Genomic DNA, 12740 nt, shown 5'->3' with positions numbered 1-12740 from the left:
CCCTGAGTACAGGTGTCTGGGGAGTGACCCAGTAGATGGGAACTCTGACTGTAACTCTGTATTTCTGCTTCCCAAATGAAATTACAAATATAATTTGAAAGGCCAGTAAGAATGTAATAAATTATATAAAAAATTTATTTCAAAAATGCTTTCCTAATAATGATCTAACATGCAGCACACTGAGCTCCAGATAAATATATTTCACTGAAACTTAAAAGAAGTGAGAAGCATTGGCCTGTCTCTTCAACTCCAGACTACTACTTCCTGTTTTATCCATCTTAAAACTTCAGAAGGACTCACAGTGTTTCTAAGGCAGGTTGTTCCTTCAACTTTGCATAACGTAATTTACAATGCATACACTGACAAAGGAAAATTTTAAAAGGCAATTCAAGTATTCAAAGTTTTTTTTTTTTTAAGATTTCTTTTTATTGGAAAGGCAGAGATTCAGAGAGAAAGATCTTCCATCCACTAATTCAGTCCCCAAGTGACCACAACGGCCAGAGAGAGCTAAGCTGATCCAGGTCTCCCACGAGTGTGCAGAGTCCTAAGGCTTTGGGCCATCTTCTACTGTTTTCCCAGGACACGGAAAGCAACTGGATGGGAAATGGAGCAGCCAGGACACAAACTGGAGCCCACATGGGATGCTGCTGCGTGCCAAGGCGAGGACTTTAGCCGCTAGGCTACTGTGCTGGGCCCAAGCAATCTAAGATTTATGTACTTAATCATTAATTACTATTTGTGCTGCAAAGCTTATCATATTTAGGCAAGATCGGGGTGGTGATAATCATCTATCAGTTTGTGGTAGGAAATTATATTCATTCCACAGATAAAATAAGGGGCTATGTAAGTAAGGATGTCATCACCCACGTTACAGGAATGAACAGACCCACACAGGTTCCAGTCTGTCTCACCTTTGCATTGTTCCTGCCGCTGTGACAAACAGTGATCCTACCAGCAAGGTATCGATCAAGTTTCAAAACCAAAAACACAACTTTGCATGATTTAGAGAAGATGTGGTGTCAGGATCCCATGTGGGCATCTCCAAAACCATGCTGTCCTCTGGAAGCTCTCTACATCATTAGTTTTCAAAGAGCCTTTGTCTTAAAATTAACCATTCCTTACCCCAGTCACCCAGATGTGATTTGAAAATGAGTTTATTGGGCCCGGTGTGGTGGCCCAGCAGCTAAAGTCTCGCCTTGAATGTGCTGGGATCCCATATGGGCGCCAGTTCTATTCCCAGTGACCCTGCTTCCCTGCTTGTGGCCTGGGAAAGCAGTTGAGAACAGCCCAAAGCCTTGGGACCCTGCACCCACATGAGAGACCTGGAAGAGCTCCTGGCTTCGGATCAGCACAGTACTGGCCGTTGTGGTCACTTAGGGAGTGAAACATTGGACAGAAGATCTTCGTCTCTCCCTCTCTCTGTATATCTGACTTTGCAATAAAAATAAATTTTTAAAAAATGAGTTTATTACGTACTTATAAATTCCTTTAACTCTGTCATTTTGTACGAAGGCGTTGTCCGTCTTGGCACAGAAAAAGTGGTAATTCTTGCTACATGATTTCAAATCACATCCAGCAGTGGCCCCCCGCTTGTGACAATGTGTACATTTCTGCAAAAGAACAGAAATTAGTAAGTACCTGGTTTTTATAATTTTTGTTAAAATTTAAAATAAATAAGCATTGGATCTAATGTAAATCCAGCCTCCTATCCCTGTTTTCATCCTGGACATTAGCAGCACAATTCCACCCCCAGCTATATGTGTTTTTACCCACTCATCTGGACACTTCAACAAAATCTCAGCTACTCAGAAGGCTTCACCTGGACTGTTGTGTAACAGAGTAAAAGCTTACAACATTTAAAAAAAAAACTCCTTTCATTGCTTTAGAAGATTTTTGAGAAGCAGAGCTGGCAAACAGCAAACACACCCAGGGGAAGGACTCTCTGCTGACAGAGCTGCTGCTGAGGGTAACAGGAGAGAACGGAAGGAAAACCTCTTTAGAAATGTATGCATTTCAAAGACAAAATGGAGGGAGAGAATTTTTAATTGTTTATTAATATAGAGAGATTTCAAGTAGCTCATAGATACAATTTTTTTTAAAGATTTATTTGTTATTACAAAGTCAGATATATAGAGAGGAGAGACAGAGAGGAAGAACTTCCATCCGATGATTCATTCCCCAAGTGAGCCGCAATGGGCCGGTGCGCGCCGATCCGAAGCCAGGAACCTGGAACCTCTTCCGGGTCTCCCATGCGGGTGCAGTGTCCCAATGCATTGGGCTGTCCTCGACTGCCTTCCCAGGCCACCAGCAGGGAGCTGGATGGGAAGTGGAGCTGCCGGGATTAGAACCGGCGCCCATATGGGATCCTGGGGCGTGTTCAAGGCGAGGACTTTAGCTGCTAGGCCACGCCGCCGGGCCCCATAGATACAATTTTTTTTTTTTAAGATTTATTCCATTTTTATTACAAAGTCAGATACACCGAGAGGAGGAGAGACAGAGAGGAAGTGGAGCTGCCGGGATTAGAACCAGCGGCCATATGGGATCAAGGCGAGGACCTTAGGCCACTAGGCCACTAGGCCACTAGGCCACGCCGCCAAGCCCCATAGATACAATTTTTAAAAAAAGATTTATTTACTTTTATTGGAAAGTCAGATATACAGAGGAGAAGAGACAGAGACGAAGACCTTTGCTCTGTTGATTAAGTCCCCAAGTGGCTGCAAGTGGCCTCAATGGCCTGAGCTGCACCCAATCTGAAGCCAGGAGCCCAGAGCCTCTTCCAGTTCCCCCACACGGGTGCAGTGTTCCAAGGCTTTGGGACATCCTTGACTGCTTTCCCAGACCACAAGCAGGGAGCTAGATGGGAAGCGGGGCTGCGAGGATACGAACCAGCACCCATATGGGATCCTGGCAGTTGCAAGGCGAGGATTTAGCTACTAGACTCTGGTGTCAGGCCCCCAGCTTGGTTCTTGTTGTTTAAAATTTAGTTCTGCAGGGTCTCTTGTTTTTCCATATTAAATTATGGATAGTTTTGTCTAAATCTTACATGAATGTCCTTTTTATATTGTGATTACACTGAATATGTAAGTTGCTTAGGTAATATGGACATTTTGATATTAATTCTTCCAATCCATGAACATGGAAGATTTTTCCAATTTTGTGTGCTAATCTATTTCATTTCTTAATGTTTTGTAATGTTCACTGTTCTGAAGGCCTTTAAATTTTTATTTGTAGCTTTGTGAATGGTACTGATATTACAAGTTCTTCCTCAATCATTTGTTACTGACACCCAGGTGGGTGTGGTAGGTCTCTGCTGTCAGGAGGGGATGGGGATAATCATGCTGAGATGTGTTCATAGCCTCAGCCCTTTCTGGTGTCAAGGTGGACTGATTCACTGTCTGGGAGGAGGCTGTGGTACCTGCACCCTCACGGATCACCTACGCCCTCTGCTGTGTGAGTGCCCAGCCTCCTACAGGAGTTTCGCATTTCTGGAGTTAGATAAAGCAAGTGCCCAGAGCCAGGCACACTCGGCACCCTTCCTTTCAGTTTTGTAAGCCAGGCAGAACTCGCAGTCACAGGATTTCCAGTCCCAGGGTGTATTAGATTCATTTTCTGCCCTGTGAGCTGTCCCACTCCCTGAGTAACGTGCCAACTTGCTCTGCCTCAGCACGCTGCCTGTGCTTTAGTGGTGGGAGGGCAGAGAGGCTACACAGCCTCCCTCCATGACAATGAGTAGCTGCCCTGCCTCCCACCACCTTTCTAGGCCAGACTCAAGGTCAGTGGGGACTGTAGCGTTTTCAGACAAAATCACCACCAGCATGTGGGTCTCTGGCCTCCTTCCACCTTGCTCTGGGAAGATGGCATTACTGTCCCTTGCCACTGCAGTCACTAGCAGCACAATGCCAGTGTCTGCACGTTTGTACACTGTCCTTGTTGTTCCACGAGGTCTCTGTTCTGTTCTGTAAGTTTTCCACTGAAAATCTCTGACTCTCCTCTGGGAAGATGGTCGTTCCATGGTTAAAATCAGCATATCTTCTCCATATTTTGTCTTTCTGAATAATGAGAGGGAAATCTGACATCTGTTTATTCTCTCCCCAAATGGCGTAGGCAGCCAAGTCTGGGTCATACCAAAAGCAGGAGTGTGGAATTGCGCTGGGTTCTCTCACACGAATGGCAGGGACTGCAGCACTCGGGCTGTCAAGTTGCCTTCCCAGGTGCATCATCAGGAGAAAGCAGAGTATCCAGGACTAGACCTGGAACTCAAACATGGGATGTCGGCATCCCACGCAGCAGCTGGTCCTGTGGCAGCACAATGCTAGCAGATGTCTTCGTGTCTTCCTTTCCGTCCTCCCTCCAACCCCCTCTTTGTTCTTTTCCTGTTTTTCTACCTATCTGGCTATTTTCTATATGAAGATGATATAGAGGTATGCTAGGCAGGTAATATACAGTCAAGAAAATTTAACCAATTTAGGGGATTCCAGCCATGACCACGGCTGATGATAATCACATTTTGATGGAATGACATACAAGTACAATAAAACAGGAGGTAAGTCACATAATATTTCAAGCTAGGTAAGAGAAAGCATATAAACATCTGGGAAAAATTTCATACTGGGAAGAAATAAGGTTATGATACAATTTCAAATCTGTATGCATGATGATCATTTAATCTGTATGTATTGGGAGAATGGTAAACATCTCTACCTTCCAGTATACACCCAAATACACTCTGGACAGATGAAAATTCTAACTATAGGGGCTGACATTTCTTTTTTTTTTTTTTTTTAAAGATTTATTCATTTTATTACAGCCAGATATACACAGAGGAGGAGAGAGGAGAGGAAGATCTTCCATCCGATGATTCACTCCCCAAGTGAGCCACAACGGGCCGATGTGCACGCCGATCCAAAGTCGGGAACCTGGAACCTCTTCCGGGTCTCCCACACGGGTGCAGTGTCCCAATGCATTGGGCCGTCCTCGACTGCTTTCCCAGGCCACAAGCAGGGAGCTGGATGGGAAGTGGAGCTGCTGGGATTAGAACTGGCGCCCATATGGGATCCCGGGGCTTTCAAGGCGAGGACTTTAGCCGCTAGGCCACGCCGCCGGGCCCGACTGACATTTCTAATTGCAAAACTGGGCACAATCCAACTCGCCGCTAATGATCTGGGAAAAGCAATTCAACTTGACCAGAGTGTTTGGGCCCCTGCCACCCTTGTGGGAGACCAAGAAGAAGCTCCTCTCTGTCCCAGTAACTGAAATTACTTGGAGAATGAGGCAGCACAGGGAATAGCTCACTCTCCGTCTCTGTAACTCTTAACTTTCAAAATAAATAAACACTTTAAAAAAAATTCTGACTATAAATAATAGTTGCCCCCCCATTGTACACATTGAATATAATCTGGAACCCCCTTGTATGTGTAAAATCTTGGATAATAAAAATGCTACATATATTCATCCCTTATTTTTTCCTATACCCATATACCTATGATAAAGTTATTTATAAATTACACATAGTAAGATATTAATAACCAATAATAAAATAGAAGGACTACAACAGTAAAATACAACGAAGATTTTAAAAAACTGCTTATTTCTGAATTTTCCATTTAATACGTTCAGGCCAATGCTGACAATGAGTGACTACAGGCATGGAAAGTGAAATCACCGTTGTGGGGGTGAGAGGGAAGGACCACTGCGAACAAAGTGTTTCAAACTTCCAACTTGAGAAATACAGGAGAAAGCAAAAAGGGATGGCACTGAGGCAAGGATGTTCCTGAAGGCAGGAAACGCAGAACCCACAATGAAAAAGACAGATCTGACCTTATAGAAACAAAACTCCCATTTTTTTTCACTGTGACCCAGAAAGCCTGGTCTTTGAGATGCCCAGTGAGCCATGGCGTCACCACAGGGGACCAGGTGACGTTGGGACCACGAGCACGGAGACCCCAAACCCCTGAGGACTCACTGATACAATGAACCCCCCAACCTGGAGGTAAAGCAATAAGCCTCCTCTGTGGTTTGCTCTTCTTACAGCCAGGAGCTTATTAGCTCCTGTGTACCTTTCTGAAGAAGCATCTTTTACAATATTAAAAGCCCAGTTGAATCCAAGTTTCTAATACATGTCCGAACTTCTAATGTTTCCCTAATCCTGCTTTATCACTCAGACTTTCATTTGAATGCACTCCCTCCCCAAAGGCATAGTCATTTTATGTGAATAAATAAAATCACTTGTACTCACCAACTTCCTTCCTCTCTGGATTTCTTTCTTTACTGATTCCACATCAAAATTTCTATCACGGTTATATGGATCATGATCCTCACATTCCACAAGCCCCGAGGAAAACAGCTACAGATCAGGGGGAAAAACATGAACAAAGGATTAGTTAGAATGACAAATCAGCAAATGGACCCCTGACATGAAGCTGGGAAACTGGTTCCCTAAGCCTAGCAGTGTAGACCAGCCTCGGGTTAATAGCTGAAGCCATGCTGTCAGAGTAAGCTGAGCTACAAAGATCGAAGAGCAGAGCGAGGGCTACACGGGGGATTCCCGTGGCTTACATCTGGCTTCCACGCTTGCCTTCAGGAGCTGTGAAATGCTTATCACAACGCCCCTGGCCTTAGATCAGTTCCAACTTCTAGGTGCCACATACCAACAGAATAATCCAACCTATCTTAGAGCTGAACATTAAACACATATTCTAAAGACCAAGGGTATAAAAACATACATTTTCTGTGACATTAACATAGCTAAGTGTATCTTATAAAAAGCAGAAACCATCAAAGTTAGACATCAGCAAGACCAAATAGTTTTGCCATTTGAAAGACATTGCTGGGCCCAGTGCAATAACCTAGTGGCTAAAATCCTCACCTTGCACCTACCAGTATCCCATATGGGTACTAGTTCACATTCCAGCTGCTCCACTTCCCTTTCAGTTCCCTGATTGTGGCCTGGGAAAGCAGTAGAGGATGGCCCAAAGCCTTGGGACTCTGCACCCATGTGGGAGACCCAGAGGCGGCTCAAGGTTCGAGGCTCCTGGCTTCAGATTGGCTCAGCACTAGCCATTGTAGCCATCTGGGGAGTGAACCAGCGAATTTTTCTCTCCTTCTCTCTATAAAATCAGACTTTTCAATAAAAAATAAATATTTTTTAAAAAAGACATTGCTAAGAAAATAAGAAGGCAACCCTCAGCTGTAGGTAACTGTCTAGGTTTCTTTGTACTGAGGCAAGTGTTACACTGCCGGGAGAAGAGTAGCTAATAGCTGCAAGGCATTCTGGGCCTGCAACCAAGCATGCCTGGGTCCTAGGCACGTGCGCAGGGCCCCAAGGCCATGACACACCTTTGGAGGAGGCCTTGGGGATCTACCCACCAGCAGGCATGGCGGTGGGAGGACTGCTGTGGACTGCTCATGGAAGGGGTTCTGGGATGTGTGGGAGGCAGGACTGCTGATGGAAAACGTGGCAGGTGAGGAATGACGTCTGGGGGACTTCCACCAACCAGGCTATTGCACGTACAGGTAAATGAAAGTGTTGAGACCAAGTGGTCTAGAGAAAAACCAGAGGACCTTCTGGGGCTAAACCAATACACCTGCCCACATGGGACACTTGAGCTGGGATTGTTGGTATCAACCACTGCTTATCAGTGCACATGAATGCCACAGATGAGAGGCCTCTCTGGCAGGGCTTGAACATAGTACCCGCCAGTGAGTGCCGGGGTGTCAGGGGGTGGACCATGTTAGGCTGGGTATGACACTAACCAGCTCATGAGAAAACTGGGTTTGGGAGTAGATTCTGTGGGGGATCATGGGCTCACCCCTGTGGGACTGCCATACCAGCTGGTTTGCTCGAGGGCTAGGAGTGGTGATGGGCCAAGCTAGGCATGACCATGGAACTCACCAATACTCATCAGTGCTGGAGTTGGCAACAGACTGGGCTGGTTCAGGCTGGGCCACAATATCTACCAGTATACAAAAAGGGGCTGGGGGCAGACTGTGCTAGGTAAAAGTTTAACACCCACTGGCATGTGTGAGATCTGAGTCTGGGAGTGGACCTGGTTGAGGAAAATTAAGGGAACTCTTCTGGTGGGTTGCAGCTCCTGCTGGTGAGTATGTGAGTCGGTTGGGTATTGTGGTCATGCCAGGCAGGGCTGCCTCACTTGTCAGAAGATGTGTGGGTTGACTTGTGGAGTGGGGTGGGCAAAGCCAATAGGGCAGAAGTAGGACAAGCTGCAGTACACTGGCATGCGCAGGAGCAAGGATGGAGTGCAGGTCATTCTGGGCTAGGCTAAACTATCACACCTACTGATTTGCATGAAAGCCAGCCATGGGGGCAGATTGTCCAGGACTATGCAGCTATACCCACCAACAAAAGCTGGACTGGGGGTGGGCCAGACCGGGCTACAGCATCTGATGGCAAAGGCCAAGCTGGGTGATGGGTTATGCTGGGCTGGGTCAGAGCAACCACTGGTACATGCAAGATCTATGTCTAGAAACTGGCCTGGTTAAGAGCTAAGGGGACACCCCAGCTGGGCTGCAATTCTCACTAGTAAGCATGCAAACTAGAATGGGGGCAGCAAACTGAACTGCACATGGCTGCAGCTTCCCTCAGCAAGGTTGATGACTAGGTCTGGGGTGTGCCAGACTGGGCTAGGCTCCAACACCCACTGGAGCTCACAGGAACTAGGGTGTGTGTAGGACAGGCGGGGCTGGGTTTCTGCCCTCCTTGAATGGGAGATCTGGGTGTGGGGGTGGGTCAGGCAGGGATGGGCTGTAGCCCTAAACAGTACAAACCAGAATGGGTATGGCCTGCCCAGGCAAGTCCGCTGTTCCTGCCAGGAAAGGAAGTGGGCCAAGCCATGCTGGGCCAAGGACCCACTGGTGTGTGTGACATCTGCCACTCCCCTATCAGGAACAGTCCCTGCAGGTGAGCTCAGGAACCAAGACTAGGAGCAGCCCAGACCAGGCCAGATTACAGTACCCGCTGGCATACATGTGGGTTAGGTCTGGGGATGGATCGGGCTGGGCCAGTTCATAACACTCACTGGCAGATGTGAGAACCAGAGCAGGGTGCAGGACAGGCCGAGTTGGGCCATAACAGCAGCCAATTCACATTAGGGCTAGGACTGGGGCATTCCAGGCTGGTCTAGGCTGCAGCACCCACCAGGATGAGCTGGGACTGGGGGCAGACCAGGCCCAGCCAGGCTACAGCACTCACTGGCAAATGCCGAGGTGAGGCAAGACATGCCAGAATGGGATGCAGCGGGAAGAGAGAATGTTGGGGGATCAAGCTTGGTAGTGGGGCTGTGAGGACTCACATGCTGGACCACTGCTCCTGTTGCTGAGCGTGCGAGCTGGCACCAGGCAGACCAGGCTGGGCAGGGCTTTATAATCCATGTGAGCTGGGTTAGGGGGAGAGCCAGGCTCGGCTAAATGACCATACGTACTGGTGCATGCATGAGCAAGAGTATGTGCAGGCTATGTGGAATTTGCCACAACATCAGCTGGCAAGTGCTGGGACTAGGGGAAAGTTCTGTCAGGCCAAACTGTAGAACCACCTGGAAAGCACAAGGTCTAGGGCTGGAAGTGGCCTAGAAGGGAAACTGTGGGCATTCCTCTGATGAGCTGCAGCTCCCACTGTGAGAAGGGAAACCAGGGCTGGGGTGGCTTGGCTGGACAGATGGTGGTAACTGCTGGCATGAGTGTGGGCTGGATAGTGGGGTTGGTCAAGCTGAGCTAGGCTCCAACACTCACGGATGTATGAGAGAGCTGAATGGAATGCGGGAAAGCCTGGACCAGTCTGCTGCACACACTGGCATGCATGAGAGCCAGGGCTGTGGGCAAGCCTGATGGGGATTATGGGGGTCACTCCAAACAGGCTGCAGTACCCACTGGTGTGTTTGAGGGCCCAGTGGGTGGTGGGCTGGGTTAGGATGGGCCACAGCATCTGTTGGTTTGCATATGAGATGGGGTTGGGGACAGAACTGACCCAGCAATTGTAAGCACTAGCATGTGTATAGGCTGATGTGGGTGATGGAATAAGCTGGACCCCACACCGGCCGGCACACAGGCGTCAGGTCTGGGGTGAGCTCCAGTGAAGTTTCTTCGGGGCCTCCCTTAGTGGATCACTGCCCTCAGAACTCCAACCATGGGGAAAAACACAGGATGTGTGGTCTGACCATGGAATCTATGTGACAGAACTGGGTCTCCTTGGTTGTTGAAGCCCATGCAGCAGATGGCATGACCAGATGCACATGGCGGACATGACTACCAGCTCACTGAGGCCTGCAGAGGACATCTACTACCATGGACAGCAGAACAAATCGGACAGCTCTCCTGGCCAAGCTTTGACAGCAAGTATCTAGGCAAGTGGAGACTCTAAGGTGGATTATGTCAGCTGATGGACCTGGGAAGGACTTCCTCAACCTTGGAGCATAAAATTACCAGCATCCCAGAACTATCAAAACCACTTAAGCAGTTTGCTTGAAATATGCTTCACTTCAGGGACCCTGGGATGACATCAGGTGGCTGCTCCCCATCCCTGATCCTGATGTGTTTGGGGTGCTGGGAGTGGCCCTCTCTCCTCCTCTCCCCACTTTCCCAGGTGCAGGAAGAAAAAAGGAGATTAGAAACAGCTGTTTCTTCCACATTGCCCAATGCCTCGACCCTCCCTATTCTAATCAGTGGTCCCCATGGGTATGCATCCTTCTTAAGTATGTAAACATCATCAAAAATAAGTGTATTATTAAATTTTAAAAATTAAAACAAAAAGGCAAGGCAGATTTGAGAAAATAACATATATATTATAACATATATATATATATATATATATGTTATAATATATATATATATATATATATATATATATATATATATATATAATATATATATATATCTGACAAAAAACTCATAACAAGTATAAAAGAAAAGAACAAAGAACAGGGTGGTGCCGTGGGATAACCTGCTGCTTGGGGTGACCACATGACATGTCGAATGTCTGGGACTGAGTCCTCCTGATCTAGCTTCCTGTTAATGCACATGGGAGGCAGCAGGTCACGGCTCAAGTACCTGAATTCTTGCCACCCACATGGGAGACCTGGATGAAGTTCCTGGCTTCTGGATTCAGCGTGAACCAACGCTGGCTGTTGCAGGCATTTAGGAAACGAACAAGCAGATACAATGATCACTTAAAATAGACTTGGCCCAATGGCTTCATTAACTAATTCCTCCCCTTCCAAGCACCAAGATTCCATGAGCAGTGGTTCATATCTCAGCTATTCTATTCCCATCCAACTCCCTGCTTGTGTCCTGGGAAAGCAGTTGAGGACGGCCCAAAGCAAGGTCCCCACTGCACCCACGGGGGAGACCCGGAGGAAGCACCTGGCTCCTGGCTTCGGATCACCTCAGCTTTGGCTGCTGCAGCTGCTTGGGGAGTGAACCAATGAATGAAAGATCTTTCTGTTGCTACTTTCTGTAAATCTGATCTACCTTTCCAATACAAATAAATAAATCTTTCTGTCAAAAATCACTTAATGTAACAATGCATGATTCATCACTCCTAGGTACTCAGCATTAAAAATAACTATGTCTGCACGTGGACTCCTGTATACACACTCATCACAGACTTATCCTAACAGAGAATTTTAAAATAAAAATTTGGCAAGGTTGTTAAAAATCAACAGTGTTTGGGCCCAGCATGGCAGTCCAGCAGCTAAAGTCCTCGCCTTGAATGCACCAGGATCCCATAAAGGCGCCAGTTCTAATCCAGATGGTCCCACTTCCCATCCAGCTCCCTCCTTGTGGCCTGGGAAAGCAGTGGAGAACAGCTCAAAATCTTGGGAACCTGCACCCACATGGGAGACCCGGAAGAGGCTCTGGTGTCCTGGCTTCAGACTGGCTCAGCTCTGGCCATTGTGGCCACTTGAGGAGTAAATCACTAGACGGAAGATCTTCCCTCTCTGTTTCTCCTCCTCTCTGTGTACCTGCCTTTCCAATAAAAATAAATAAATCTTTAAAAAGAAAAAAACCTTAAATTTGGGCCCAACACATTAGTCTAGCAACTAAAGTCCTCGCCTTGCACCGCCGGGATCCCATACAGGCACTGGTTCTATTCCTGGCGGTGCTTCCGGTCCAGCTCCCTGCCTGTGGCCTGGGAAAGCTCCAGGCTCCTGGCTTCAGATCAGTGCAGCTCCGGCTGTTGCGGTCACTTGGGTAGTCAATCAGCAGATGGATCATCTTCCTTTCTGTCTCTGTCGCTGCCTGTATATCTGACTTTCCAATAAAAATAAATCTTTTTTTAAAAAAACCCTTAAATTTAAATCTAATTCCAAGAATCTTACCTTGCATAATATACACTAAATAATAGTTATCATTAACATAATTACAAGTTGATGAAAATATAGAGAAAAATGCACAGAAAAATAAAATCAGGTTTCTGTTTTACACTAAAATTGATTAATTGAAATCTAAATTAGCATAGTATTCTACTTGTAATAAACTAAATCAGAAAAACAAATTCTAAGGTTTGAGAAGCAATAGATAAAAACTTATTACAGAACAAAGTATCTATGGGAGAAAAAAATCTAACTGCAAAGGAAAATAATAATGAATGTAGCTACATTTCAAGCACATGTATGACCACCAGAAAAAACACCAGGTAGTTTAAAAGCCCATACAAAAGAAAGCATTAGAATCTGTTTATATGGGCCCGGCGCCGCGGCCTTGCGGCTAAAGTCCTCGCCTTGAATGCC

The 12740-nt window shown here is 46.7% G+C and overlaps 1 protein-coding gene across 1 annotated transcript in view; it reads right to left on the bottom strand.

Moving 5' to 3' along the window:
- SETDB2 (SET domain bifurcated histone lysine methyltransferase 2) overlaps window positions 1-12740 on the bottom strand; it is a 99071-nt gene that overhangs the window by 13126 nt on the left and 73205 nt on the right. Inside the window, exons 16-17 of the mRNA XM_058670778.1 lie at window positions 6236-6343; window positions 1477-1610 (exon numbers count right to left, since the gene is read on the bottom strand). Coding sequence (XP_058526761.1) covers window positions 1477-1610; window positions 6236-6343 — 242 coding nt within the window. The remainder of the gene's footprint in view (window positions 1-1476; window positions 1611-6235; window positions 6344-12740) is intronic.

The sequence above is a fragment of the Ochotona princeps genome, chromosome 12, assembly GCF_030435755.1.
Source record: "Ochotona princeps isolate mOchPri1 chromosome 12, mOchPri1.hap1, whole genome shotgun sequence".
Lineage (NCBI taxonomy): Eukaryota > Metazoa > Chordata > Mammalia > Lagomorpha > Ochotonidae > Ochotona > Ochotona princeps.
This window is presented reverse-complemented; position numbering and strand designations above follow the sequence as displayed.